Source organism: Lagopus leucura, unplaced genomic scaffold (assembly GCF_019238085.1).
Source record: "Lagopus leucura isolate 7727_CA_CO unplaced genomic scaffold, USGS_WTPT01 Super-Scaffold_100035, whole genome shotgun sequence".
In the NCBI taxonomy this organism is placed as follows: domain Eukaryota; kingdom Metazoa; phylum Chordata; class Aves; order Galliformes; family Phasianidae; genus Lagopus; species Lagopus leucura.
The window spans coordinates 4011374-4037005 of NW_024962284.1; the positions used below are offsets into that span (position 1 = coordinate 4011374).

The following is a 25632-nucleotide window of genomic DNA, read 5'->3' on the forward strand; positions in this document are numbered from 1 at the left end:
TTTCTTTCACTCTTGTCCTACTTTCAAACGTGGATCCATTATTTATAGCTTTTGCTACACATACATTAGATAGTGAAAACACCAAATTGCCTCCAATGAAACATTAGGTGGCGTTATTCCTAATAATCTGAATATGGGATTTATACTAATTATAGACCTTATCCCTTTTTAAGTTATTAAGGCAGCTTCATTAAGTGTTCCTCGTTCATTTATTTTTAATTGGAGTCCCGTTCTACATTAGATTGCAGTATTTTAGATGCAGGCATTATTTAGTTTATATCTGGTGTTCGGTGTGCATGGTATGCAAGCCCTTCTGAGTCGTTACGGCACGTTCTTTCTGGCTCTATGTTTAAGGTAGCTCTCATAATTTGTCTGCATTCTAAATTAGTCTAAAGCAAGTTTATAAACAATATTCCAATATAGCACATTAACTAGGCAGCTCTAGCATGCATTTCTTTTCATACCTCTCAGAAAATAGCTTCTTAAAACAGTGACAGGCTGTTGTGAGAAAGAAAGGGGGGAAATGTAGGTCAGGTCTGTCACACATGGGCTACCATTACATGAAGTGATAGGCTGTCTTTCTGCTCTGGCCTCGGGATAGGAGTCCCTCAGCCTTCCATTAGAACCTTCAATAAATGTATATCCACCCTACATGTTAATGGGGGGAGTCAATAATAGTGTACTGCCTGTGGGGAAAACACTCAGTCGCACTCTGCAGTAACACACTCTGGTCCGGCATTGACGTGTAGCCACCATCACTTCTGAATGTGTCTGATAAAAGCCCACTGTCTCTGCAGCTTGTTATTGAATTCTCTTCCATTGTACATTGGCACACCATCAGACCTTTCTCTCTTGTGCTGATTTTTAACTCCCCTGCCGCTGCGGATAGCAGAACTTGGAGAAACAAAGGCTTAGTCATTCCGGTAGATGTGCATCACTGCAGGATAAAAAGAGTGATATAGAATTGTATATGCCCAGTATGAATTCTCCAGTTAAATAATCTTGTATTTCAGGCTTTGTGTGGGTTTTGAAAAGAGGGTGGGAGGGGCTAAAAAAGAAAAAAAGGAAATAGATATTTAAGAAGGAAGGAAAAAATTGATCCTGTGCTAATTTCTTATGTAAACAGTATTAGGGTCCATCCTAAATAACTTATCTCAGTCTTATTTTTCAAATGTCTGCTGTGGTGCCAGAACAGGAATTTCTGTTCTCATTGTACTGCACTTGAAGTATCAACTGTGTCCTCCATTTTCATTAATTATACGTGCACAGAAAAAAAGATGAAATTTTAAAGATTAAGTTGCAAGTTTTTCTTATACACAGCCAACTTTACCTAAATTAAATGTTACCTAAATACAGCAAATTTCAAATTTTCTTGGATCAGGTAAGGCTATTAACTAAGGGGAAACACATGAAGATTTAACAAAGTACTTAGTATTGCCATGGGATTTAAGGACATTTCTGCACATCACTTCTGACAAGATTTTATTTTACAGTATTTTGGACGTCCTCTGTATTTACAGAGATTCCTCTGCATCTAGATGAGTTACTCCAAAAGCCCACCTCGATGTTTTGTTGTTGTTTTTAAAAGAGCAAATAAAGAAAATAATTTCTTTACGTGGGTATTTGGTAATGGTGAGGAAATGGGATGGCCATATTCCAGTACAGAGCATCCTATTCCAAAAGGACACAGCGTTTCAAACTCAGGCAAACACACAACATACATGTGCAGTGTTGATGCATCCTTTGTAGCATGTTCCCTAGCAGCAAAATGACAATGAAATAAAATCCAGTTCTTTGAATGCCTGTCAAGATGCTTCTGAAGTCATGATTCCAGACAAATTTGTCGACGCTGCTGTAAGGGCTCACAGAAACAAAGGCACTGAGACAGCAGCTAAGGGGAACAGTGATGAGAAAGATAATATAGCAAGTTAGTAAGACCGCAAAGCCGAGGAAGCAGAATGTGAAGATGGCAGCGTGCGTGTGTGTGTATGGCTGCCACAGGAAGAATCCCCTGCACTGCAGTCTTTTCCCCATAGCAGATATTGCTGATTTGTATGTGCTTTACTGTGTTAGATTAAATCATCGTTAATTACTGAGCTTAGGTATTCAGTGGCCTGAGAATTCTTAGAAGCTTGAAGACCATGGAGTCTATGGCTTTTTTCTGGTTGTGGGGTTTTTCTGTCTTTTTTTTTTTGTTTGTTTGTTTGTTTTTAAGTCTTTGAAAATAACAAGTAAAGATGCTTTTATATCTTAATAGTGCTTTTTCCTGAAAGCATCATAGAGATCTTTGGGGCTCTGGGGGCTGCATCACAGTGTACCTATGAACAATGGACTTCTTTCCTCAACAGATTTTCTCCTTAGAAGCTTTCCATTATTTGTTTTCTATTTAGAAAAGAGGAATATACATTTAAAATCAAACAGCAAAAGTCACCAAAAAGCTTTTTGGTGAATTTAGGTTGCAAACAACTTGTTCTGCAGTTTTCATAGTAAAGTCATTTGAGCCTTGAAAGTCCATGTTTACGTCACAGTTTGAAAGCACAAAAAACTCAGAGACTCACTGAGATGGGAAAGGACCTTCGTGGGCCATCTGGACCCATCTCACAGCTGGCACAGATCAGTTGCTCAGACCTTCTCCAGTCCTTTTTTGATTTCTCTAAGGATAGAGATGCCACAGCTTTTTTGACAGCCTGTTCCAGTATTTGTAACCAAGTTAAATGGAAGGGCTCCTTGCATCCCGTGTCACTTGCTTAGCATCCTTCCAAGAAGTCTTCTCCCTAAGCACTTACAGACAGCGAGATGCAAAACCTGTTCTTGGCTTCTGTTTGCACGCTGTCTCAACCCTTCACCATATCTGTAGGCGACTGGGGTTATCTCTGGATGTCAGTGCTTTGTACTGGGGAGCCTCAAACTGGACACAAGGCATCAGATGTCATCTCAAAAGCGTCAAGAGAGAACAGTAATAAGAATGACTCCCTAAAGATGCTGGGTGCACTTAGCAGCACCCTGCTAACTTGTTCTGAGCCTGTTGCCCACTAGAATCCCAAGGTCATCTGGAAAACTGCTTAGTGGCCACTCGTCTCACAGAGAACTGTTGCATTTGGATATTCCAACCCAAAAGCAGGACTTTATCTTTGGTGTTCCTGTCAGTCCTTTTCTGTATTCAAGGTCCCTTTGAAGAGAGGGGGAGGGTTAGTTGGTTCTTGTTACAAAAATTCCTTCTTAAAAAGCACTTAAACCAAAACTAAGCTTTTTGCACGGCCATTGATTGGAGCCTTTAGTGTGCCAGCTCATACTCTACGTGACAGAACTATATGTCCATCTCTAGCCATGGATTTTATGGCTGTGTGGAACACAAGCCCTCTACTGCAGCTCCTTGGACTACGAGTGAAGCAGTATTTTCTTTTTTTTTTTAATAAAATAGGTCTTTTGTTTGGAAAAAGTTTAAATTTAAATGTTGCAATTTGAAATTATAGCATGCTTATTTTATGTAAGAGCCTCGAACTTGAGCGATTATTCGAAAAATAAATGGACTATAAGGGGAAAAAAATAAAATCCTGTAAATATGCAGGGTTTGGGTACTGTCATGACAACATTGATTGACAGTACATATCTTGAACTTTGGTAATTGTGTTTACCTTGTTTTTTAAAGAAAAAAAGTCAATGCTAAGAATATAACAAAGTTAGAGAAGTTGATCTGGTATTATGACCATCTTTACTATTACCATAAATTATGTAAGGGGTTAGATTTCCATTTACTGCTTGCAGCCTCTTTCCTACAACTCAGCCTTAAATAGACCAAGAAATATTTATTGTATCCTCAAGTAAAACTTAAATACCTTTCCTCTTTTACAATTTCTGAATGACCCAGCAAGGGCTCTAGTAAAGCTTTACTGAAGCAAGCCGCTAATAGTTATTTAATGTTGTTCTGTAGCCTGAAAGAATCTCAGTAGATTTTTCCTTTTAATCTCTTTGAATTGCAGGCTCATAAACCTCTCTGATGAGCCTGCCAGTGTTTTCTTAGATCCTGCAGTTGAGACAATGGAGCTGCGGAATTCTTTCACCTCTTGTTGTCAGACAAATCCAATAGATGGCAAAGCCAGGCAGGCTGTACTACTTGTGAATTAAAATTTGTTTTTCAAGTTAGGAAAGATAATTCAAGTCTTCACAGTTAGCCAGGAATGTTTCTGATAAGTTGCATGTGAGTAAAGCTGCCAGCTGTAAGTCAGTGCTGGTAAGGATACCACTCTTAAGTCACCTTCTCTCACTGATTTTCTGCAGAGAACCATAAGAGATGTGGCTGTGAGATACGTAACAACAATCATGTAGCTGAAACAAGGAGGAACACAAGAAGTCAGAACACTTTGTGAAACCACTAGGTTGGACGTCTGGTTCTGAGTTCCCCAACTCACATTGAGCTGTGCTTGCACGTTACAATAATTAGCCAAGGCTATTTGTGCTGTCCTGAGGTATTTTACGTTCAATAGTACATTGAATAGGAGAATAAGGAAAATAAAACAGCTTTGTTCAACCCTGCAGAATGAGTTTCTCCAGTTCTGATGCAGACAAGCAAATGATTGCAGCACGTAAAACTGACAGAGCAATCCCTGGGTTATGTGTTAAGTTTGGGGACTGAAGCCCGTTGAGAGTACTAATTGCAAATGAACATCCTTCTGAAATACCAGCGAGTCTACTCAGGATTGGGCATCGCACTAGGAATAACAACTTCAGCTCAGACAGGAGGTTATCCAGGCAATGAATTGTACCTGCTGATGTTTAAAATACACCACTGTGTTTTGAAGAGTATGGTAGCAGCATGCAGGTGATGGTGCTCCATGGTAAAGAAAGAAATACTGCATTGTTTGATTAGATAAAGATCAGAGGTGTGTGATTTTTCTGCAATGTTTAGGAGTAAATGGGAACAATAAAACAAGTAGTGTTCAAATTGCAGTTCTCTTCAGCTCCGATCACAGCACCTGGGAAGTTCTTGAATTACAATTACTGCCCCAAATTAAACGTACTTTCATTAGAAACCAACTTTTGTGTAGTATTTCTCTAAAGTTACAAAATTTTACTATCCAAATCGTATTGTTTGAATTCTGTCTCTCCTGCATTCTTAAGTACCTTAACTCTGGCTTCTTGGTATCATTTCTGTTAGCATAGTGAACAAAATATGACGCCATCTCCCTTGGATGTTTTTTCTTTTAATGCTAAATGATGACTGAAAAAATCCAGAAACAGTCTGGAATCAGGAAATGGGCCCAGGAAATTCACCAGAATACAGACCTGCGATCCCTACTTTGTGTCCTTGCTGCTCAGCTCTTTTTCTTTTCATAGTGACATTTTTCAAGGAAAGAGAGTTTTCTTATCTGAGTAATGCTGAGTAATCCAAGGAAATGCACATCAGGCTTCTCAAATCACACCTAAAGGAAGTAGTTAGGAAGTTTCCTTCTTTCTTCTCTTCAGCCCACACTAAAGAGCAATTACACAGTAGAAGCTGGGAAACCATTTAGAATACCTCTCATCTGGTGGTTAGGTAGGGCCATCTCCTGGGAATTAAAGTAAGTTATAATCTGGGCCTCCACTTTTTTCCAGCCAGAGTCAATAAGTAGATCTAGAGTAAGGAACTCTTTCTCTGTAATTTTACTTGTTGTAGAAAGCAGTTGACGACGCTGCTTTATCATAAACTTGTGTTATTAAATGAGAAAACCCACTTAAAAACTCACTGAGCAAAGAGAAGGAATTTCCTTAACAGCCTGGTTTAAACATGAAATATACACTGAGCTACTGAGTCTTGCCAAATCTAAGATATTTCTGTCAATATGCTAAAGGTCAGTTTCAGGCATTCCTGGTTCTTTACAATAAGAAACAACAGCACTTGTGGAGTTGGAATTTCCTTGTGTCAAGCAGCATTTGGGAGGTTTTGTGTAGTAAGTTATGTTTAGTTTTAATAACACCTTTTATGGCTTCGCTTGTAGCTGAACAAAATCTGACACTGTCAAATTGGTGTGAACTCAGGACATTAAATGTACATCTGCTGATAGATTTGTATCTATACTGAACAGTTAGTGGTGACAGCTTGCATTTTACTGCACCCTTCTTCCTTTCATGCTGCACCCAATGTTGGGTGAATCTAGGGGATCAAACGGCAGTCATCTCACGTGGGCAGACCAGAACTGATGTTCTTTCTGTATTAAGAATCTCTGTATCGGAGAAGAGCACCTAAAACTGTTTTTCATTTATCTTTTGCTAGGAATCTCATTTTGCAGGCATCACAGCATTCTTCTAACAGTTTTGTGCTTACTGGGATGTTTTTCTTTGGCTTCTCACAAAAGGAGAGCAGGTTATGCAGAGAAATGGTGAAAACCTGACTAGCTGTGGTCCTGAGGTAACCTACTCCAGCTGACCCTGCTTGTGCAGGGGGGTTAAGATGGGTCCTTTCCGATCTCAACCACTTTGCGACTCTGTGGAAAGTGTAGAGGTAAACACACCCATGGTAGAGCTTGTTGAAGATTGTTTATAGCCAGGCTTTTTAAAGGCACTCCTATCAAATAAAAGTTTGGCCCTAATTTCATGTAATTGTTTGGGATATGCATGAAAACTGTTTCCAGCAGCGTTTTGGTAACACATCTTCACCATATGAAGGTCCTTCAGAAATTCCCTGGTTTATGCAGGAAAATGGAAATTTAACAACAACTTTTTTGACTGATTACTAGGTCTGACTCTCCGGTAGGGACCAGATTTACTGCTAGGAATAAAAGTGTTAATTGACCAGGAAGAATTAACAACTTGTATGTTGTCTGAGCTGAGCATTTGTCACTATTTTCTTTATAGAAGATAATCTGACCAAAGAATGGCCGTTACATGCACAGATTTATCTTCAGGATATGTCCTGGATTGAAGGTATGAATGCTTTCTTGTTCTTAGTGCCTTTCACTGTCACATAAAACATTTTCCATCTTCTTCTGCATCTTCTACCTTTCCTCTCTTTTTTTTTTTTTTTTTTTTTTATTTTCCTCAGATTTAGTTATTCTGTTCTGTGATTACTTGCTATTCTTCCATTTCTCTGCTAGTTCCTGTCAATCCTGCCTTCCAAGAGTCGGCTGAAGCCCTTTTCCAGCACTGTTGAGTTGAATTGGCACTTGACTTTGTGACACTTACTTTGCATTCTCTCTCTTTCCTCCCCATCCCTGCCTCCAGCTCCCCTTTTGCTTGGACACAGATCATTTTTCACCTAGCTCTCTCTTTGGAATACAATTGATTTTACTTTTCTGGATTCTCCCAGAATTTCTCAGGCATCTTACTGCACTTTTTACGGTAATAGAATGCATTTTCTAAATACACATTTTTCCACCTAACAGTGTGTTACTTTTCTCCTTTATATTAGTCTAGCTTTTATAATTTATTTGCTTTCTAGAGTAGTAGCTGATTTTAATTTATTACTTTTTTAGAGTTGGGGGTGGGGGAAAGCTTAACTACTTTTCCTTCCTTTTGTTTCTTTCCTGAGTTAGCAGTCTGTTTTGGAACCTTGTCCTGTCACTTGTGTGACAAACACTCCTTAGTTTGTTCTCAATTGCAGTCTAAAGATGTTGGTGCTTTGTCAGAATCAAGTTCTCCTTTGGAGCATTCAGTGATGCAGTCCTTACAACGTATCTCTGTTTCACTGATAAGCACCTTTTTATATTTGTTCTTCTAAAGAGACTACACAGACTCTGGCTGTATTGCATTTAGTGTCTCTCAGTCACAGAAACAAGAATACAGCATAAGTACTGCATTCACAGTCCAGCAGTGAGGGGTCATGCACAATTTGTCAAGAGCAGCTCTGTAAAATAATAATCCAGAATAAATCCCGATTCATCTTGAGCACTGAAGGGATTTTTGTTTCCTTTCCTTGGCAGATGAGCAGTGTTACACCCTTCCATGCCGATGCGGTGGGAGTTACTCCGTCTCCAAGAGCGAAAGCAAAGATGTATCTTTGGTCTGTTGTGACACATGTTCCCTTGTTATTGAGATCCTGCAGTGAGTGCTGCACACAAGCACACCCAGTTAGGAACTTTCAAAACACTGGACGTGCAGGACAGCATCTCACAGGACAAACGGGACAACAGGGATGCTCCGAGAACAAGCTCAGTCTGTCTCAAGACAGGAAGCGTGCCCATTTACTGACCTATCTTTAAAGACATTCTATTTGTTCTGTTTTCTCTTCAACCAAATTGCTATTTATAAAAAACTTCCAGAACCCAACACTGAGTTCTGTACACCTGGACTATATCTAAACAACCTTTCTTTCCCAGCAAACAACAGAGTGGCTTCTTTCAGTCTCTGTCTTTCATCGACTGCAGCTCAGGCCTTCCCTCTTAAGTAAGTTAAATCCTTTTAAAGTCTCAGATGACAAAATTTAATCAGGAGGCATACGTGTGAGAATGCTTTGAAGATAATGAAGAATCAGGGGTATTAATGGGAAATGGAAATTGTAACAATCAGAAGGATCAACATGATGGAATGGTTGATACAAGAGGTGTAACGACAAAGGGAGTAACACAATGGAAAGGTGTTATAAGGGAAGGGAAAAACTGCTCACTTGTCTCCAAAGATCTAGGCTCAGAGGGATAAACTCCACAAAGGAGGAATCTCCAGAAAGAGAACCTTCCTCAGTGGCAGTCAGCCCTTAAATGAGGTCTAAGAGAGGTGCAGCCAGGCTCCACTGCTTCCAGTCACACAGCTGAATTGCCTTCACCTGTGCTCCCAGGACTGACCGGGTCCTTTCCCCAGGCTCTCCATCAGTGGTTCAGGCCATGACTCAACAGTTCCCATACAGGAATATTTTCTATTTCAATGCTAAACATTTAAATTAGCTTCTGTTAAATCCTCGAAAAGGACTTGAACCCTAGAAAGAGGTGACAGAGGTCTGCAGACGTGGCTGGGTGTTTCTCCTGGTACAAAGAGCACGTACAGTGCTCGTTCACCAACACTGCACCTACATCAGCTTTTCAACTTAGAGCCAGGAGTGCACTGTTCTACTGACTCCATCCATCATCTGAACAAATGCAGGCTTCATTCCTTATACGACTCCTACTGGGCATGCATGCTGGGTCAAAGTGGAGCAAGCTCAAGGAAAATCCTACAAAACACATGCGAATAAATGGGTATCAGATCCACAGCTTTTCTGTTTAAGCCCTAGCATGCCACAGTACTTGCTGATGTAGGTATAGCCTGTGTGTGGCTCTGGCTGTGTGACGGTGTAATAACGCATCGCCTTCTTCATGGCTTGTTCACAGTCAGAGTTACCTTTGCCTTCTAGTAAAATTCAAAACTTTTTTTCATAAATCCAGCACTTACTGTAAGCAGCCAGAGGAAACAAAAGAAGAGGCATATCACCGTTGATGATGACAGCAGTGTGTCGTTCCCACTTTAAAGTTAGATATAATCACAGAAAGAAGAGACATCCTTGTCAACTAACACTTGTGTTTATTCTAAACAAAAATAATTCCATTAGTTTCAGTAGAAAATATTTTGCAAGCTGGCAACAGTCATTTAATTCTTTCAGTCATCAAGAAATCTATGGCCGTTGGGGCTTGCACGTAGAAATCCAAAGTCATTCAGAGGCCATATCTGTAAAATAATGAGATTTTTATCACAACTCGAAGTTCGGTACTTTCATTTGTAATTGTTGGAAGTTTTCATAACCTGCATCATTTTTATAACACAAGGATTGAAACCTCCCACCTGTGTGAGAAATATTTACTGTATACCAGGAGAAATCCTAATTCTGTAGTGGCTGGAGACAACATCATTTAACAGACAGCATGCCTTCCTATGGAGAGCTCCCAAAGCACAATATTTTTTTTTAGCCTTGAAAAGAAATACATTCCTAGAAAATATTTTCTAATTTCAACTGTTAACTTAAAAGACATGGTATATATATTTGATTCATCTAGGAGAGGAAAATAGCATGACCGTTACCTCTCAGTGAAAGTGTTTCTGTGAGGTACACATTGGTACTTTTAAGATGAGCATCTGAAGTACACTGAAGCTTGAACAAAGAATCCCATAGGCTTACAGGTAAGCTCATACCATGCAAAAAGGTACAGAGGGGAGGAGTGCCTGCTGGCAGGAAGTGCCCTCAACCAAGGGGCCCCTCTGAGAATGTGACAGTGGAAAGAGCACAAATCAGAATCAGGTACAAGCGCAAGTGTCAGAGCGATGCTCACAAGAAGGAACTCAGATGTTTACAGATGTTTATACTACTCAGTGCTCCCAGGAGAACTTTCTTACACACAGTCACTAATTACATGTAGGCTGGCTGGTCCTGGATGCAAAAAAAGGTAATGTGAAATCAAGAATAGTCTTTTACAGTGTCTCCTCTGACTGCCTCTCTTTTCACTCCATGTTCTTTCAAAGATAGCACTGGGAGATCAGCAGAAAGAAGGCAAAGAGGCAGTGCTGAAGAATGAATGTTCTGTTGTGGCTCTAATCCTATAAAAATCTCACAGCCCCTGCTCAAATAAAGCAACCTGAACGCAGAAAGATGATGTGCTATCTTGTTCCCAAAACATCTGTTAGTATGATGTTTATGTTGTTCATCTTTCCTTCAGATTTGATCTTAAGGAAGGTATGCAGTCAGGAAGAGTAAATTCCTATTCAACTGAATTTATGGAATATTCACAGCACAGAAGGAGCCTCACTGCCTTCTGCATGAATTTTAAAAGTATTTTTTTCTGCTTGCAAGGGGAAGCACAGTGCCAAGGTTCAGTATCTCAGTCTCTGTGACTTGTCCTCAGTATTACTGCTATATTACAGAAGAGGCGAAGGCAGGTAAGAATGAGAGACTGAGAAGGAAGGAACAGCATCAACTTACTACTACATTTAGACAGTGCACTGCTGGAAGCTTGGATGAACTTGCATCCATCAGGCCCCTTCTAGCACTGGTAAGTTGCAACAACTCAATTAGATTGTACCTAGGCCCTGAGAAAATACAAGGATGAGTTATTGCCTGGATATCGAGTTCTCTGGATCTGAAAATGGCTTAAAGCTCTGTTGAACAAGTATCTTTGAACACACACGTCTTTTTCTAGCACATGCAGCTAGGGAAGGTCATGAGGAGCATCTGCTGACAGACAGAAATACACGTCTCTACATGCACACTGACCAGTGAGCTAATTTAAGTTCTGCAGAAGTACAGAGCGTTATGAAAGAGTAACAGAAGGCTATCTGTGAGTTTGGCTAGCAGTAAAGCTAAACAATGCAAAGTTTTGCAGAAAGACCTACGCTGGCTGCAGGCTGGCTGTCATGTCCTTGCTTGGCCTCAGAGCAGACAAGAGCAAAAGGAGGTAGCAATATTCCATATTACGAGTGCAAACCCATCCGAGTAAAGGCCCAGAGGAGAGAAGCCATGCACTACTATACAAATACAATTTCAGACAACTTAAATCACACCTTCTGCCACTTGACTTGCTTTCAGTGACAGTAATCAGAAGCGTTTTAAATATTATTTGAAGATACAGTTACAAATTCATCACAGTAATCGTAGTGGTAGAGTTAGAAAGCAAATAATGGTTTGTCTAGTTTGCATGCAGGAGAGAAATCTGAAACACTGCTTCCAGTTGGAAAGAAGGTGGAACAAGATTCCGTGTGAAACAAAGACATGCCATTGCGTGTCATAATTTCCAACAGGAGTTGACTCTGACTTGTTGGTTCAAACTGGCTAGTCCAATTAGTGGCTATTTCCTTTTGCCCCCTTTGGTTTGGCCAACATAAATCTGATCTGATGGATGGGGCATAAATGGGGATAACTAGCTCTTTTGAAGATACTCAGCAAGTCTAGCTCTGACACGAAGCGTATGTCCAGGGAATGCACAGGCTGCCCTGTGTAGGACAGACAGAACTCATGCTTTTCCAAAGAAGGGAGTCCTCCCCTCGGTGGGGTTTTACTGCAAATGCATCTATTTATCTTTCAGTGGCCTTTTTATGCAACGAGCTTAACTATTAAAACTGCAGTTGATATGCTGGAAAGAATGAAACAAGACAAATGTATTCAAGTATCATTTACTTCCCTCTGAGTTAAAAGCTGGTGCACCAACACTGGGAACCATAGGTCTAAACTTCACAGATAAAGGTTAATTCTTTCCACTGTAAAATAAACCAAGTTAAGCTTCTGTTCTCAAGACAGTAAGAGATTTTCATGATGCCAAACATTTATCAGACTATATTTTCTTGGCTACAACCATGCGGAACAGCTATATTCTTTTTTACTGTGCTTTTACTGGCCTTTTACTGTAATGATCAATGGCAACATACAATAGCTAGATGTAGTCTGATGTGAATCACCATAAACAACGCAAACTATAAACAGACTTCTGAAGAATAAACTCATTCTTGCTTAAATCTCATTAAAATGTTAATAATCACTAGCCTATTCGCACCATGTAATAACTGTCATAAAAATGTTTAAAAAGAAGAAAAGATTATTTTAATCAAGAATCAACTGATTGCATACTCTTTTTAAACAGATAATTTTCTGAGTTCTACAGCACTTTGGTACGTAACATCCGTAGTGTAAGTTCCATTCATTTTACAAGGTCATTGACTGCTTCCACAACTTAGAATTCAGTCATGTCACCTCATTTAAAGCCTCTCAGACATCTTGCTTGGTGGCACTGAAGCTGAACACAAAACTATTGCTGTGGAGGGATAACGTGAAAAATTACGGCTGTCCACACAACATAGGTTACTGATATAGCCATTATTTACTAATAGTCTCCTTAAAGTAGTTAACACCACTTTTTGTAAAGTAGCACATCGGTTGGAGATTATGTATTTATTTGATGACAAATGCCAGATTCCCGTTAGGAGGTCGGTCAGTATGTTAGCATCATCTGCATTCTGACAGTTAATAATCCAAGCTAAGACTTTATTCAGAAGAGTAGCCTTATTTAGAACCAGTTTTTGCTCTGGGGTAGTGACGAGGCAAACAGTGCAGAGAAGGAAGAAGGAACCCTTAACAGAGACTGGGGAAGAGCTCAAAGCAAGTGCTATCTATAAAGAACACAGGTCAGACAAAACCTAATGGTGGTCGTGAGTGTTTCATGAGCAGTTAGAGACCACAGTCAGGAACTGCAACGTTTTTTTGTTCATTTTTTGAAAGGTCCCAAGTTGCCTTCATAAAAACTGTAAATATTTCTAATTTAACAAAGTTCTGTGTATGTAACCCGCCCCCCACTCGTAATACGACACAAATTAAACATCTGTGGTTGTTGTGCAATACATGGAGAATAGTTTTCAAAATAATTGTTCTGAATGATACCATTTGAAGTCTAGCTCTTGAAAAGCTAGCCTGTAAGTCCATGCAGTACGCTCTCCCTCTCCTGTTAGAATTGTTATGGTGAGGAGATTGTTTTAGTTCCTTCTTCTTGGTAAATGATTAAATTAATAATGCAGACAACATGAAAAGGTAGCTTAGTGCGAAATAAAGCTTTAGACTTGCTGAAACAGACGAAGGAGCCATGTAGGTTTATACAATATTCAAGAGTTTTTGGTTTTTTAGTATAGAAGTAGAGGATGATTGCAGCAGCACAGATTTGACTTCGCTGTTAAAGCTCTTTTCCACAGAGTTAGCAAGGCCAGTCCACAAGTCTAAGCTATGTATGCAGGTCCTAGGACCTCCACCTTTGGTTTCTCCATGACGGAAGTACATTTCTCAAGCTACAGCAACACAAAAGTAGGAAGCAGCCCTTCGCCGTTTTGCAAAAGCAAAAATCACATTAAGGATGGAGTATACTTTTCATGCAGCAGTGTGTGTATATTTGTATACAGTTTGGTTTTGCTTGCAAAATAATTGTCAGTTCTTAAAGGCAGCGACTGCTCAAAGAAGGATTCTCAAAAACCAAATCCTTGCTCAAGAATTCCCACCGAACCTCAAAACATTGTTATGTTACCCCCCTACAGCAAGTGTCCAGTGCATTTGAGCTCTCCTTCAGGTCTGCTTTGGTCAGACACTTAAGGCAGCAAGTTTAGTGCCCAAGAAACACGCATTACACATATATTAATGCAAATATTTTAGGTACTATAAATACCTTAAAACAAATGCGTCCTCTTATCAGTCCATAAGGAACAGGTCCATAGCACCTGGAATCTGTAGAGTTCCTCAGATTATCACCTTCTAACCAAACGTGTCCTTTAGGCACCTATGATTAAGCAGGATTGAATTGAAATGTAAAGAGAAAACGGAATAGAAAGGTATTGCATACGGTTTGCCTTTCATAGCCTAATTTCTGCTTTCTATATTTCATGACTGTATAATAAACTACTTTTTATTTTATCTAATAAGACACAGTGCCAGATTTGGAGGGATGAGAGGGAGTGCTCTGAAGTATCTGTTCTATCATGTTCTCAAAAAACAATGGTTTGCAACAAAAAATCCAAAATGAAGATGTAAGAGGTTAGACCAATGTGACAGGGTCATTAATTTAATAGACTTCAAAAGAGGTCATTAGGATGTTGACTGAAAATCTGCCCTCCTGTCGCTGTAACAGCATGAACAGGGCAGCCACACACTCATCAACATCCTGGGGCCAGCACCAAGGCTAGACCTGTTAGTAGATTCATGATGAACTAACTGGTAATTGATTGTGACATCAATTACGAATAATCTCATCATTTTATCGGAGTAGGCTTGTCAAAGTTCTAATTAAGATCACAGTTCATTCTATGCGCAGGCAGAATCCACAACACATTATATTGCAATAATGATGATCACAAAACAGCAAATCCCTTTTTATAATTTGAAAATTAATGATGGTGACCTTATACTATATGACAAAGACCTTTCATTGCCTATATATATTATGCCTTAACTACATTACAGACCGTAGAAGAACGGCATTCAGTGACTAACCCGATGACAAAATGAGAACTAGCAACATAGCTGTGTTAGTTAGCTAGGTAAGAGCACAAAGCTTCTGTAAGTGAAAAAGTCACCATGATTTGTCTTAAACTCAAGATCTCTGCTCAGAAAATATGCCCCTACTTTGACTTTTGTAGGAAACGCTTTAGGTATAGATAACCTCTTACAAGTTACCAAATAAAACATTTAGTAATTGGTTTTCTAATCTTTCCAAAATTGTACAGCAGCCTGAAAAATTAAAAGTAGCAACACATTCCCCATCTAGACAGTATTTGACATGGACCTTAAAGGTAATGGGCATTTTTCCAAAACCAAATACGTACATGGAATGTTACTATGCCCAGAATTCAGAGCAAAATACAGAGAAACGAGAATCACAGACCTCAAGAAAAACAGCCTGAGTACTGTCAACATTAATATTTTAGAAACAAGACCCACAGTCTCTTAAATACAGTCATCTATGTATGCAGAATTTTAGGATAACAGACTGAAAAGACTGAAATACCACTCCAGTAAAGCTTGGATGTAAACCATTAAGACTAAAACCAAGTCCCTTTCATAAGCATTTGAGGAAAACAGAATGAAGTGCAACCAGTGGTACTTATAGGTACCTGGCCAGGGAATACTGGCAATCTTATATTTCAGTAGGCCTTTATTTGGCTCTTTGCTTAGCCATGTTCCTGCCTGCCTAGGAGCTGAGGGTGGCAACCTATCCAACTGTCCTTTTGTTGAGCTGTGGCAAATGTTTAACATACTGACTGAGAACCAGTAGTTTGGTTTGTTTCCAACAGTGGCATAAAAAGATGCTGATCAAGAAAAGCATATGTGAGCCTGTCCATCTCTCCATATTTCTCTAGTGTCTGGGATACGTGCATCAGGCGTGTCAGAGCGTAAATCCCTGCCTACTCGCACTAGAATCTGTATGCGGAGCTGCTGACCAGGAATGCTTAAGCCTTTTTGAAACCTGCTGCTGCTGTCTTCTTCCACAGTCACCTGTGTAAAGGACTGCCTTGTTCTGCTGGAGCTGGAAAAGTATGGTTGGTTTGTCCATTGTTGGCAGACACAGAGGAGTCCGGCTACGTTAGCAGGACAAAAGGGTCAGTTTGCAGTAAGTTGGGAGATGGCTTCCACTCGGGTCTTCTTCCTTCTACCTAGTAAGTCAGATAAGTAGGTCCAAAGCACCTTGGTGTTTCTCAGCCGAGTGCACCCACCTCTCTTTTTATGCAGCAGTTGCAAATCGAGCTTGCAGTAATGATGAATTAAAACCTGCAACCCGCATGGCATCTTCAAGTTCTCTGTGGTACTGTTTTCCTCATGTCAGAGCTAACAGAAGTGATTGATGTCTCCATCACAAAACAACACTTTGGTCCATCATCACCTGCCCTTCACAGAAAGTATACCAGTATGTAGAAACAGTGCTGCTACCAAGCCAGCCTTGAGGCTGAAAACAGATTCACCTTCATCATAAAAAAATTTGTACAGACAGATCTTTTTACAAAACACACAATATAATCCAATTAAAGAGCAATGAGTTTGAACCGCAACATCAGAGAGGAGTAAAATGTGAACGTAATTTAAATCTTAAAAAGCATTTTAACTGTTGCATCGTAAAGGAATTCTTAGTTCAAACATAAACTTACTGAGGATGTGTAGTAGCAATGCAGAGCTAGCATCATCAGTCATATTAATTTAAAGGCTAACCTAGGAAAAAGGCAAAGGAAGCTACCCAAGTGATTATTAAAAAAAAATTACCACTAAGTCATTTTTTAAAGAAGAATCTGTCCAGATACAAATGACCTGCAAAGCACACGCAGCTACGTAGGCCAACAATTTCTGACAGGTCTCTGAGAATGTGCTGCCATTCCTATTTCCCTCAAGATTTGTGAGATGAAGTCAGTGCAGAATGTCCAGCAGCAATAGTTAGGGTAGCTGGACGTCCATCTGCTTATGAGCAGTGCACTCACTGTGCCCACACCTTACACAAGGCTCTGCTTTTCAGGTGCAATGCAAACATCTCATGCCCAGCAACTTCCAGAATTACAGACCACCAAACTACTGTCATTTTGAGAGACTGTCTATCTCAGCAATTGCACAAGAAGGGAATCATGAATTACCACAAAAAGAAACTTTTTTAATGAAATAAGGCAACAAACTCTCATTAACATTTCACATTTCTAAGAGCACATCACTTCTTGCAACATGCTACCGTTTCATACACAGGAGTCTACAGCTCCTGTTTTACTTAATGGCCTGCTTCTAGATCTTCCCATCTTCCATGCACCCAAAGTCCAAAAAAGCTTTAAAAAAAAAAAATTAAAGAAAAAAAGCACAAAAACTTTTGCCACCTTTGGTATACCACTTACTACTTCTAACATGACTAATAATTACTAATTAATTACCTAAATAAGATGTTCATAGTTTTCATTTCAGATAGAACGTCTTCAATGAAGTATGTACCTAAATCCTGAATTTCACCTTTTCTGGTAACTTTTGTAGTTTCCCATTGAAGTATGACAGGGCCATACACCTCTAAATCTGTACTGTCACATGGAGGATTAATCTAGAGATAGTGCAGTACAATAGCTTTGTACGATGCCTGTCCATCACCCAGGCACCTCACTACAACCTGGAATTAAGACGAGGAGTACAGGAACCATACAGATTACTTGAAAATGTTAAACCAAACACAGGTGACATGATACACGTGTAAGCAAAGGAAAAAAGAATTGGCTGCAACACTTGCACTTTTGGTTTTATACACTGACGGGCTGCTGCTCCTTTTTCTGACAGTGGGAAAGCTGCTCACTTGACAATTCACAACACTGTTGCATTTTGGTGTCTACAGGTGATGGACTGTAAGAAATACCAGTTACCATCGCTACGCAGCAGCACATTGTGAATACAGTAATGTTTTCAGAAGTATTGCCAAGAACGCCAAAAGCATTCAGCCCAGCTGGATGGTATTTTAGACGTCACACACGGGCCAGCTCTAAGAAGCCCAGGTCCCACAAGCCTGACAACTGAATTTTCACAGAACTGGTGGCTTGCATGACAAAGCAGCAATCCCACAGCAGCACAGGTCCATCCAAACCACGCTCCCTCTGATCTCCCGCAGCCTGTCTTTGCCTCGGTAGCCCCAGTGCCTCTGGTTTTGTGCAGATTATCTGAGGATTTATTTTCAAGGAACAACAGCTCCAAGGGAGAACCGGTTATCTGAGGTGCAGCTTATATGCATGAGAATACGGACGCTGATTAGACACATGCCTCTTCCTCTTCTCCCTCCCAGGGCTGGGAGGGCCCTACTACAGGAGCAGATAGAGCAGAAGGGCAAAATAATCATTCAGAGGAGCCCAGCTTTTATTGGTGGCTTACAGTGTTTCAGTTCGGATAAACCTCACTCACTGCAGAACCAGGGGATGAAACAGACACGGTGTTTACTGCAACACCAGAAAACCAAGACACTGCAAGTAAGAGAGGAAATCATAAAGTCTGTCCCCCCTCCTCACCCCTCCACCCCCCCAAAAAAAGAAAATAAAAATCACCATCTAAATGAAATTCCTGCTACTGTGTTTTCTTCTTTTTTGGTCTGGGGGTCGTGAGGGAGTATTTTGGGGGATCCCAAAGATGGATAAACAGATCTGTAATGAACAAGTGAAGAATTATAAACATGAATCTCTCACAGTCTCTCATTTTGGAATTCCGAGCAGTGTGTGTGCCAAAGAACACCAGTACGTACAGTCAGCTGGGAGCAGATGAAGCTTGAACTCTTATAAGTTCACAGGTATTCACATCACCTCCAGCAATATCAGAGTTTTAAACCTCAGAAGAACTAAATCATTCCCATCTTTTCTTTTCAGTTCAGAGGCTTCCTTCTTGAGCTGTGATAAGAACTAATCTCAGTGCTGGACAAAAGAATAAAGTCTGTAAGTTCTCATCTGTCCCTACTAAGGTCTATTTAAGTGCCTCCTACTTTGGTAGAAGCAACAAATGTAATTGCTTCATGGCCTGCGGGTGTTCATTTAACAAAAGAAGCTTTTGTGAATAAACCACAGGTGTTACCTTTCTTGATTAAAGTGAAATATGATGAAAGAATCTACAATATCAAGTGACAAATTTACTAAATACTGATTAAATTGCCTTATTTAAGTAAATTGCATCTATTTGGGATAAAAGATACAGCACAGAAATGCAAGAGTCGAGTTTTCTCACTTGATACTTAGAATCTCACATAACTTTCCTTAATCCTTTATTTATTAACACGTAGCTGAGAGTGAATAATACTTAGCAGATGCTGTTTTTTAATGATCCAAATACACCATTTCTTCAAGCTTATCAAAAACGCACTTTAAGACACAGTCACCACATCCATAAAAGCCAGTGACATTAATTAGCACAGCATTTTCAAACTCAGTGTTAAGCTTCTACATGTCTCTTTAACTTTCTCATGCTGACAAAAGCTACAAAATGGCAGCAACTTCAGTGGAAGTCTGAAAGTGCAGGTGATCTTAAATCAGCATCTCCCAACTAAGCATAATAAGAAGGTGAATGACTTACAATTTGACACTTCTTAAATGAATTCGCCCTCAGTGATTTCCTTTTACTTACTGAGTGCTTTAAGCTGCTTATGCATAAGACATACTGTGTACTTAGCTCGGGTTGTTTATATAGTATATAAAAAAGAATTCATTACGACCTTGTCCAGATGACAATGAAACACTGATGCGGTTCTCTACAGAAATTAAATTCACTGTGATGAAATACAGACTCATTCTGAACATTAAAAATTGTTCCTTTTAATGTAAAAACATTAAAGAGGTATGATATGGAGACTCGTCTACTTTTAGGTTTTGAAATAGATTACTAACCAATATTAAAATCACTTAACCTTCAATGGTGGCAATGTCAACATATACTACAGGGAAACTTTATATGAAGAAGCCAAGGTATGCTAACTCAGATTTTAATTTAAAGCATTCTTCTCTATCCTGCAGACATACGGAGTGTTCCTTAATAAACAACTTTGAGAAGCTGTTGCAGTAATTTGGCAAAGCATTGGTTATTTGAATAGGTTTGGCTTTTTGTTTCCATTGTTGCTCTTCTAAATTTCATGTAATACACAGGTAGCTCCTGGGCTCTTATTTTGGGACTGTCCAACACTGCACTACGTACTCTATGGGGAAGGTCATAAACATTTTCAGATCAGAAATGCCTGTGCCAGTTAAATGAAGACAAAATACGTCCTCTATCAGTTTCACTTTTTGGCTCTTGCAAACATCTTGCTTGTGGTAAATAACTGTTTGAACACTTGCATGTACTGTTTGCTTTACCTCTGATGTACTCTCATTTCATATTCAGATGCAAGGCTTATTGTTAATTATGCTGATCCAAATCAGCATAAAAGCTATTTCAGAAAATCTATTTCAAGGATTCATTAGTCCAGACCACTATTACCTCTCCTGACAATATCTTGGGGAAAAAAAAAAGATCACAAATATGGTAAAGATAATTTTTTTACTTTTGCATAGACTGTTCTTACCGGCAACCATTAAGAAGGATGGAAATCAGTCACCTTAAAGTACAGCTTCAAGAAAAAAAACCTCCTGGTTCAAAGCCCAACCAGAACTTATGGTCGCAACACAGACCACGCTGCCATTGCTGGTAAATGCTTCCCTGTAACGCAGCGATCTAGTTAAGAAGCCTGAAGCCTGGTAGCAACAAAGACCTGTAAATGCTCTAAGCAGGGCTAAGGGATCTTACAGGCACCTTCTCCTTGTTCCATAAGGCATGATCTGAATTTTGGCTGGTCTGCCTAAGGCCTCTGCGTGATCTCCATCATTTAAGGGAGTCAGAAAAGCCTCAGACACAAACACAATGTAGGCAGACTAAAGCTTGCACTCCAAATCTTCAGTGAGCCCCTGATTAGTAGCTCTCATCATCCAGCACAGCTTCCTAGAAGTTATTACTGGATTTAGATGAGAGGAATAATGCAATCAGAGAATCTTGTGGGTCCAACACGAACTAACCAGTACAGCAAAGACTGTGTTCCACAGGGGAAAAGCACACAGTGCTGCAAATTCAGAAATCGGTGATCCTGAAACAACGTGCCCTCAAATCAAACAGGAGATCTCATTATGGTTTCCCCTAGGAATGGACTGGCTGAACAGAAGAACCGGGCTGTGTCGGGGCCTGGGCAATACTCCTGCCCTGGTGTGGCCACCTGCATTCAGAGCAGCTGACCTGGTGCAGGGCTGTGGAGAAGAAAGAGACGTTTGAGACGTCAGGGAGCTTGGTGGCGACTCGCTGAGCCCTTGCTGCTGCTCCCTTCCTGAGCTACACTGCTGTGTCAGATCAGAAGGGTCACCCGTATGCTCCTGAGGTATCAAAAACAAAACTGCGGGGGTAAATAGACTGATCTGCTTAAGCAGAAGAAAGCCTGGAAATACTGTTGAAAGGATTAATAGTATTCTTTCTTTTCTCTGGGGAATTTTCATTTCGGCAAGTCAGTTTTTTGATTAAAATGACTACTCAGATGATTCAAGATAGCTCTAGTCATGATGGGATATGGAGGGATCTGCAAACTCAACAAAGCCACAAACTAAGTGAATGTGCAAAATCAGTTCTAGTTTCCCACCAGACAGATAGCACAATGGCTGCTTCATTTACAGCATATCTTCTGTTATACTTATTTATTATTTGTATTTTAAAGAGAATGGAACTGAGCACTCTGAAATACCAACCTGCCCCTTCAGTTGCCCAGCCACTTTCTGCAGTACAGCACAGAGATTAACATACTGTGTCGTTTTTTGTTAACAGGACACTATTCTCAGAACCCATACAGTATCCTTCCAGCATTTGACAAGGACTGTGTAAGAGCTAATAGCACTGCATAAGACCACTTCTCTGGTCTGCAAACACAGTAAGATGCATTATCTTCAGAATTATGTTAGCTCTAGAGTTAACCACAGGATGAGGAGATGCCATCTCCGCAATGAACCTCATTTTAGCACAAGGTAAACACACTTCCCCCACATCAGCTAGTCTCACAGCATTAGTGCTGTGTTGAGATTGATTACTAGCAGAGTGTTGCTGAGATATGGATTTGTATCTCAGCTTTTTATCACCATGACTTGCAAAAGGCGGTTCCTTATTTACAGACCCTAGCTGTATTAAGTGACATTATTAGGTACTACTTCTGTTTAAGTGACACGAAAGCTTACCATATTGCTGGTTTACGACATACAGGCTGCTTTAATCTGATGACTTGCCCCTCACTTTTTCAATCTGTAAATAGGAGCCGCAGCACAAGAACATATGGTACTAAAGAAATTAAAGCTAAAGTAAATGGCATTAAAATAAATTCAAATAATAAAATGAGATACTCAATCTGAATTATAAACCTTGGCCTGTGTTAGACTTTTAAAAACAGGAAATAGAAAACACAAATATGAAAATTAGCCTTTCGAAACAATTTTAGGACCATTTCAGAGTTTTGCTGTGATTTAATAATTTCTAACCCTTGTTATTTACATTTTATGATTAAATGAATAAGTCTGCAAAAACACTTTTAAATAATTGAAATCAGGTTTGAATACCGCATTAATTAAATTAGTTGTTTACTCTTTTAGTTCCGACCATATCTCTTCTGATGCAGCAAAAACACGTTATGCATTCTTAAAAGTCTACTGCATTAAATATACTTGATATGTATGAACACCAGCAATATGCACAAAATCTCAAAAGAACCCAGAAAAATTGCCAGCCTTCACATTCCACACCAAATCCTAATAAGAGGGGCAAGGAAAAGAAAAATTCCTCTTTCCTACATTTTAAAGTGTTTAAGAGCATATGGGAAAAAAAAAAAACTCTTCTCCTCATCCAAATAGCATCACTTCTCCCATTATTATTCTGCTCTAAGCTCTAACCTGTAACATACAAAGGAAGCATCACGTGCCATACAGGGCCCAAAGCAGCACTCTTAGTTTACTTCAATTTTAATTTAAGCACGCCATTATTTTGTACTAATCGGTTCAATGCTTGGGAATAGTTCCATCACTTTGCAGTCCAGCAGTGAGTCCATCAGAGCCAGGTTTTCGGTGCATCCTTACACTTAGTGCAGACCCACAATATTTTTTCCCATACGACATTTCTTTGGCTAGCCATGGCAGTAGAAATCTTTTTATACCATCAGAAAGATGTTCACATCACTGCCATATTCTACTGCATTTCTAGTCTACTGAGATTCTTCTTTTCAGAACAACTTACACAACTGAAATAGGACTTGTTACTTTTCTTTCTTTCTATAGTTTGGAATGGTTTTGAAGTTTTGTTTGCTGCTGTTTATTTCTGTGGGTTTTATTTGGTGGGCTTTGTTGTGGCTTTATTTTTATGTTTGGTTTGTTTGCTGTTTTTAAATTACAGGTATCTATTTGAGTTCTTTCTCAAGGCAGGATTTTGTCTGTGTAACTGCTTGACAGAGAGCATACACAGTTCTCCATTCACCTGTCACAGAAGCCATCCTGAGAAGTGTACTCATGGATGAAACGTGGGTGGAAGCAGGATCTGACTGTACCAGGAAGCCTGGGAATCAACTACTGTAGCATTTCTAAGCATGAAAATTTCCTGCTGATAGAGCATAAGGACTCTTCTTAGTGCTGAGACAAGCAGCTGCTCTGTGCTTTCACTTGTTACACTGCCATTCATCTGGCATCTCCAGTAACCAGCTAACTCCTCATACCCAGCTACTGGGTGCCAAACACCAGCACAGGACAAAGCTGAGGTAAGAACTGCCTAATTCAGTAATACTTCACGCATCTCATGCTTTGTGTTTACTTTGCTGCCATAAGCTTGCAAGCATGACAACATCCATTCACTATCACTCCCCAAAACAAGAAACAAGTCAGTTGAGAAAGGCTGGGCAGTTCACCATAATAAAACCAAACAATCCTCTGACCTTAAACACTTTTGAGTCAGCACATTCAAGCATCACTCAGAGATTTCTCATTAAAAGAAGCAATTAGTAGCCTGCTACAAACAACAGAACTCATGACAGTTTCTGGTCTCTCAAAGTGTGCCCGCATCTCTGCCACAGCCGGACACCGCAGGCGGCGCTGCCGGCCATTCGGGAGCCCAGCCAAAACCTTTCCTCGGAGCTCCCACAATCTCTTTCTCCAGACCCAACGCAGATTAACTCTCCTCAAAGAGGGAGCAGCAAAACAAACAGCAAGGTCTCTCTACGACTGCTGCTGCTATTTGCTTTGAAGAATTTGGTGCTTGAATTTGAAGCGCGCCGCATTGCTGCTCCGCTGAAATAGGGATTTGGTTCGACCATTACCTCAGCATGGATACGTACTGCTTCTCCTCCCTCAGCAAGAACAGAACTGCCAAGTGAATAATCCAGTGCAATTTATGAACATAAAGTGCAGATATCGCTGTTGAAAATACTCTCTTGCATAAAGTAAGTGCCTCCTGAACAGATGGGAAGATTCACCTGTCTGGCAACCATTAAGGATATGAGGAAAACAGACCTGCATCAACAAACTTACGTACTTCCATCTGGATCCTCTCTCCCCTAGTTACAAGTTATGATGCCACAACTCAGAAAGCGCAATCACTTCTTTCCTGGACCTGCACACGTTGACTTTGTGAAAAACATTCACAGGAAAACAGGAAATGGATGTGTTCCTCATCTGCTCATTCTCCCGACACTTTATATGAAAACCGTGACAAGAAAAGTTATACCTGTGGCAGAAATTCCTCCACTGGATGTTCATTTCATTACCACAGGGTTTCCAGAAAGGCTCGCATCCTGTTAAGTGTGAAGCACAAGCCTTTCCTGCATTCCTTTTCAGGACTAAGACAAGAGGGGAACAAAATGTTCACAGAAATTCAGCTCGCCTCTGTCAGCATACATGGAATGCAGGCTTCCAGTCAGGTCTTTCCTTTCTGGGAAATTCTCCTGAATTACTACTGCAGAGGAACCAGAAAATGTCTTCAACTCAGTAAGAAAGGGGGTGGGGCTTTTTAATTTGTTCTCGTTGCTCAACATTAAAGCAGTTGGATTTATGGGAAAAAAAAACAACAAAAACAACAGTCCTCCCCTTCAAAATGTAATGGAGAATGAGTCACTGACACTGGTACTGTTGCTTACCAGGACAGATTAGAGTCAGGCGCCTGAAAAGTACTGCCTCAACACTGGAATGAAAGAAATATCAAATTGAGCCCTTTGGAGCACGGTATCAATCCTATGTTTGTTTTCTGGTCCCATGCCTTGACTAAACCCAGACACTGAATCTATACACAGTGTTGACATTGATTTTGGTATATACAGCCTCCACTTCAACTAAAAACTACCTGAAATGCCCAATACACACACAGCAACAGTGCCTGAAGGGATGCTGGTGAAGCTGGCACTCTTGGGTAGCTAAACTCGTAAAGGATTCAGCCATCACAAACCGCAGCTGGCTGCAAGGAGCTGTGCAAAACCCAGTATTTCCACCACCAGGTACTGAGCAGAGGAAACAGCCAAATGTGCTTTAGGGAAAAAGCTACATTTTTCTCTGTGATTATGATTTCTGATGATTCTACTAATGATAGCCTAATAAGTTGCTGAAAATCTTTAATCTCAGATCTTTCCAAACTTCTTTTAAGTCTATTTGCATAAGGGCAAGTTGGCATTAAGAATTTTTGCTTCTGTTCTATTTCATCTTGTTTACCTGAATTTTTTTGGCAAGTTA

The 25632-nt window shown here is 40.0% G+C and overlaps 2 protein-coding genes across 3 annotated transcripts in view; one reads left to right on the forward strand and one right to left on the reverse strand.

The window, feature by feature from the left end:
- DNAJC24 (DnaJ heat shock protein family (Hsp40) member C24) overlaps positions 1 to 8694 on the forward strand; it is a 29689-nt gene extending 20995 nt beyond the window's left edge. The window contains exons 4-5 of the mRNA XM_042882784.1: positions 6832 to 6900; positions 7896 to 8694. Of these exons, the coding sequence (XP_042738718.1) occupies positions 6832 to 6900; positions 7896 to 8020 (194 nt within the window). The 3' untranslated portion in view covers positions 8021 to 8694. The remainder of the gene's footprint in view (positions 1 to 6831; positions 6901 to 7895) is intronic.
- A 751-nt stretch (positions 8695 to 9445) lies between these two features.
- IMMP1L (inner mitochondrial membrane peptidase subunit 1) overlaps positions 9446 to 25632 on the reverse strand; it is a 28900-nt gene continuing 12713 nt past the window's right edge. Inside the window, exons 5-6 of one of the 2 annotated variants that reach the window (XM_042882656.1) lie at positions 14070 to 14180; positions 9446 to 9609 (exon numbers count right to left, since the gene is read on the reverse strand). In XM_042882656.1, coding sequence (XP_042738590.1) covers positions 9541 to 9609; positions 14070 to 14180 — 180 coding nt within the window. In that variant the 3' untranslated portion in view covers positions 9446 to 9540. Of the gene's footprint in view, positions 9610 to 12483; positions 13362 to 14069; positions 14181 to 25632 lie in introns of those variants that run through there. The other variant, XM_042882657.1, reaches the window with a different exon arrangement.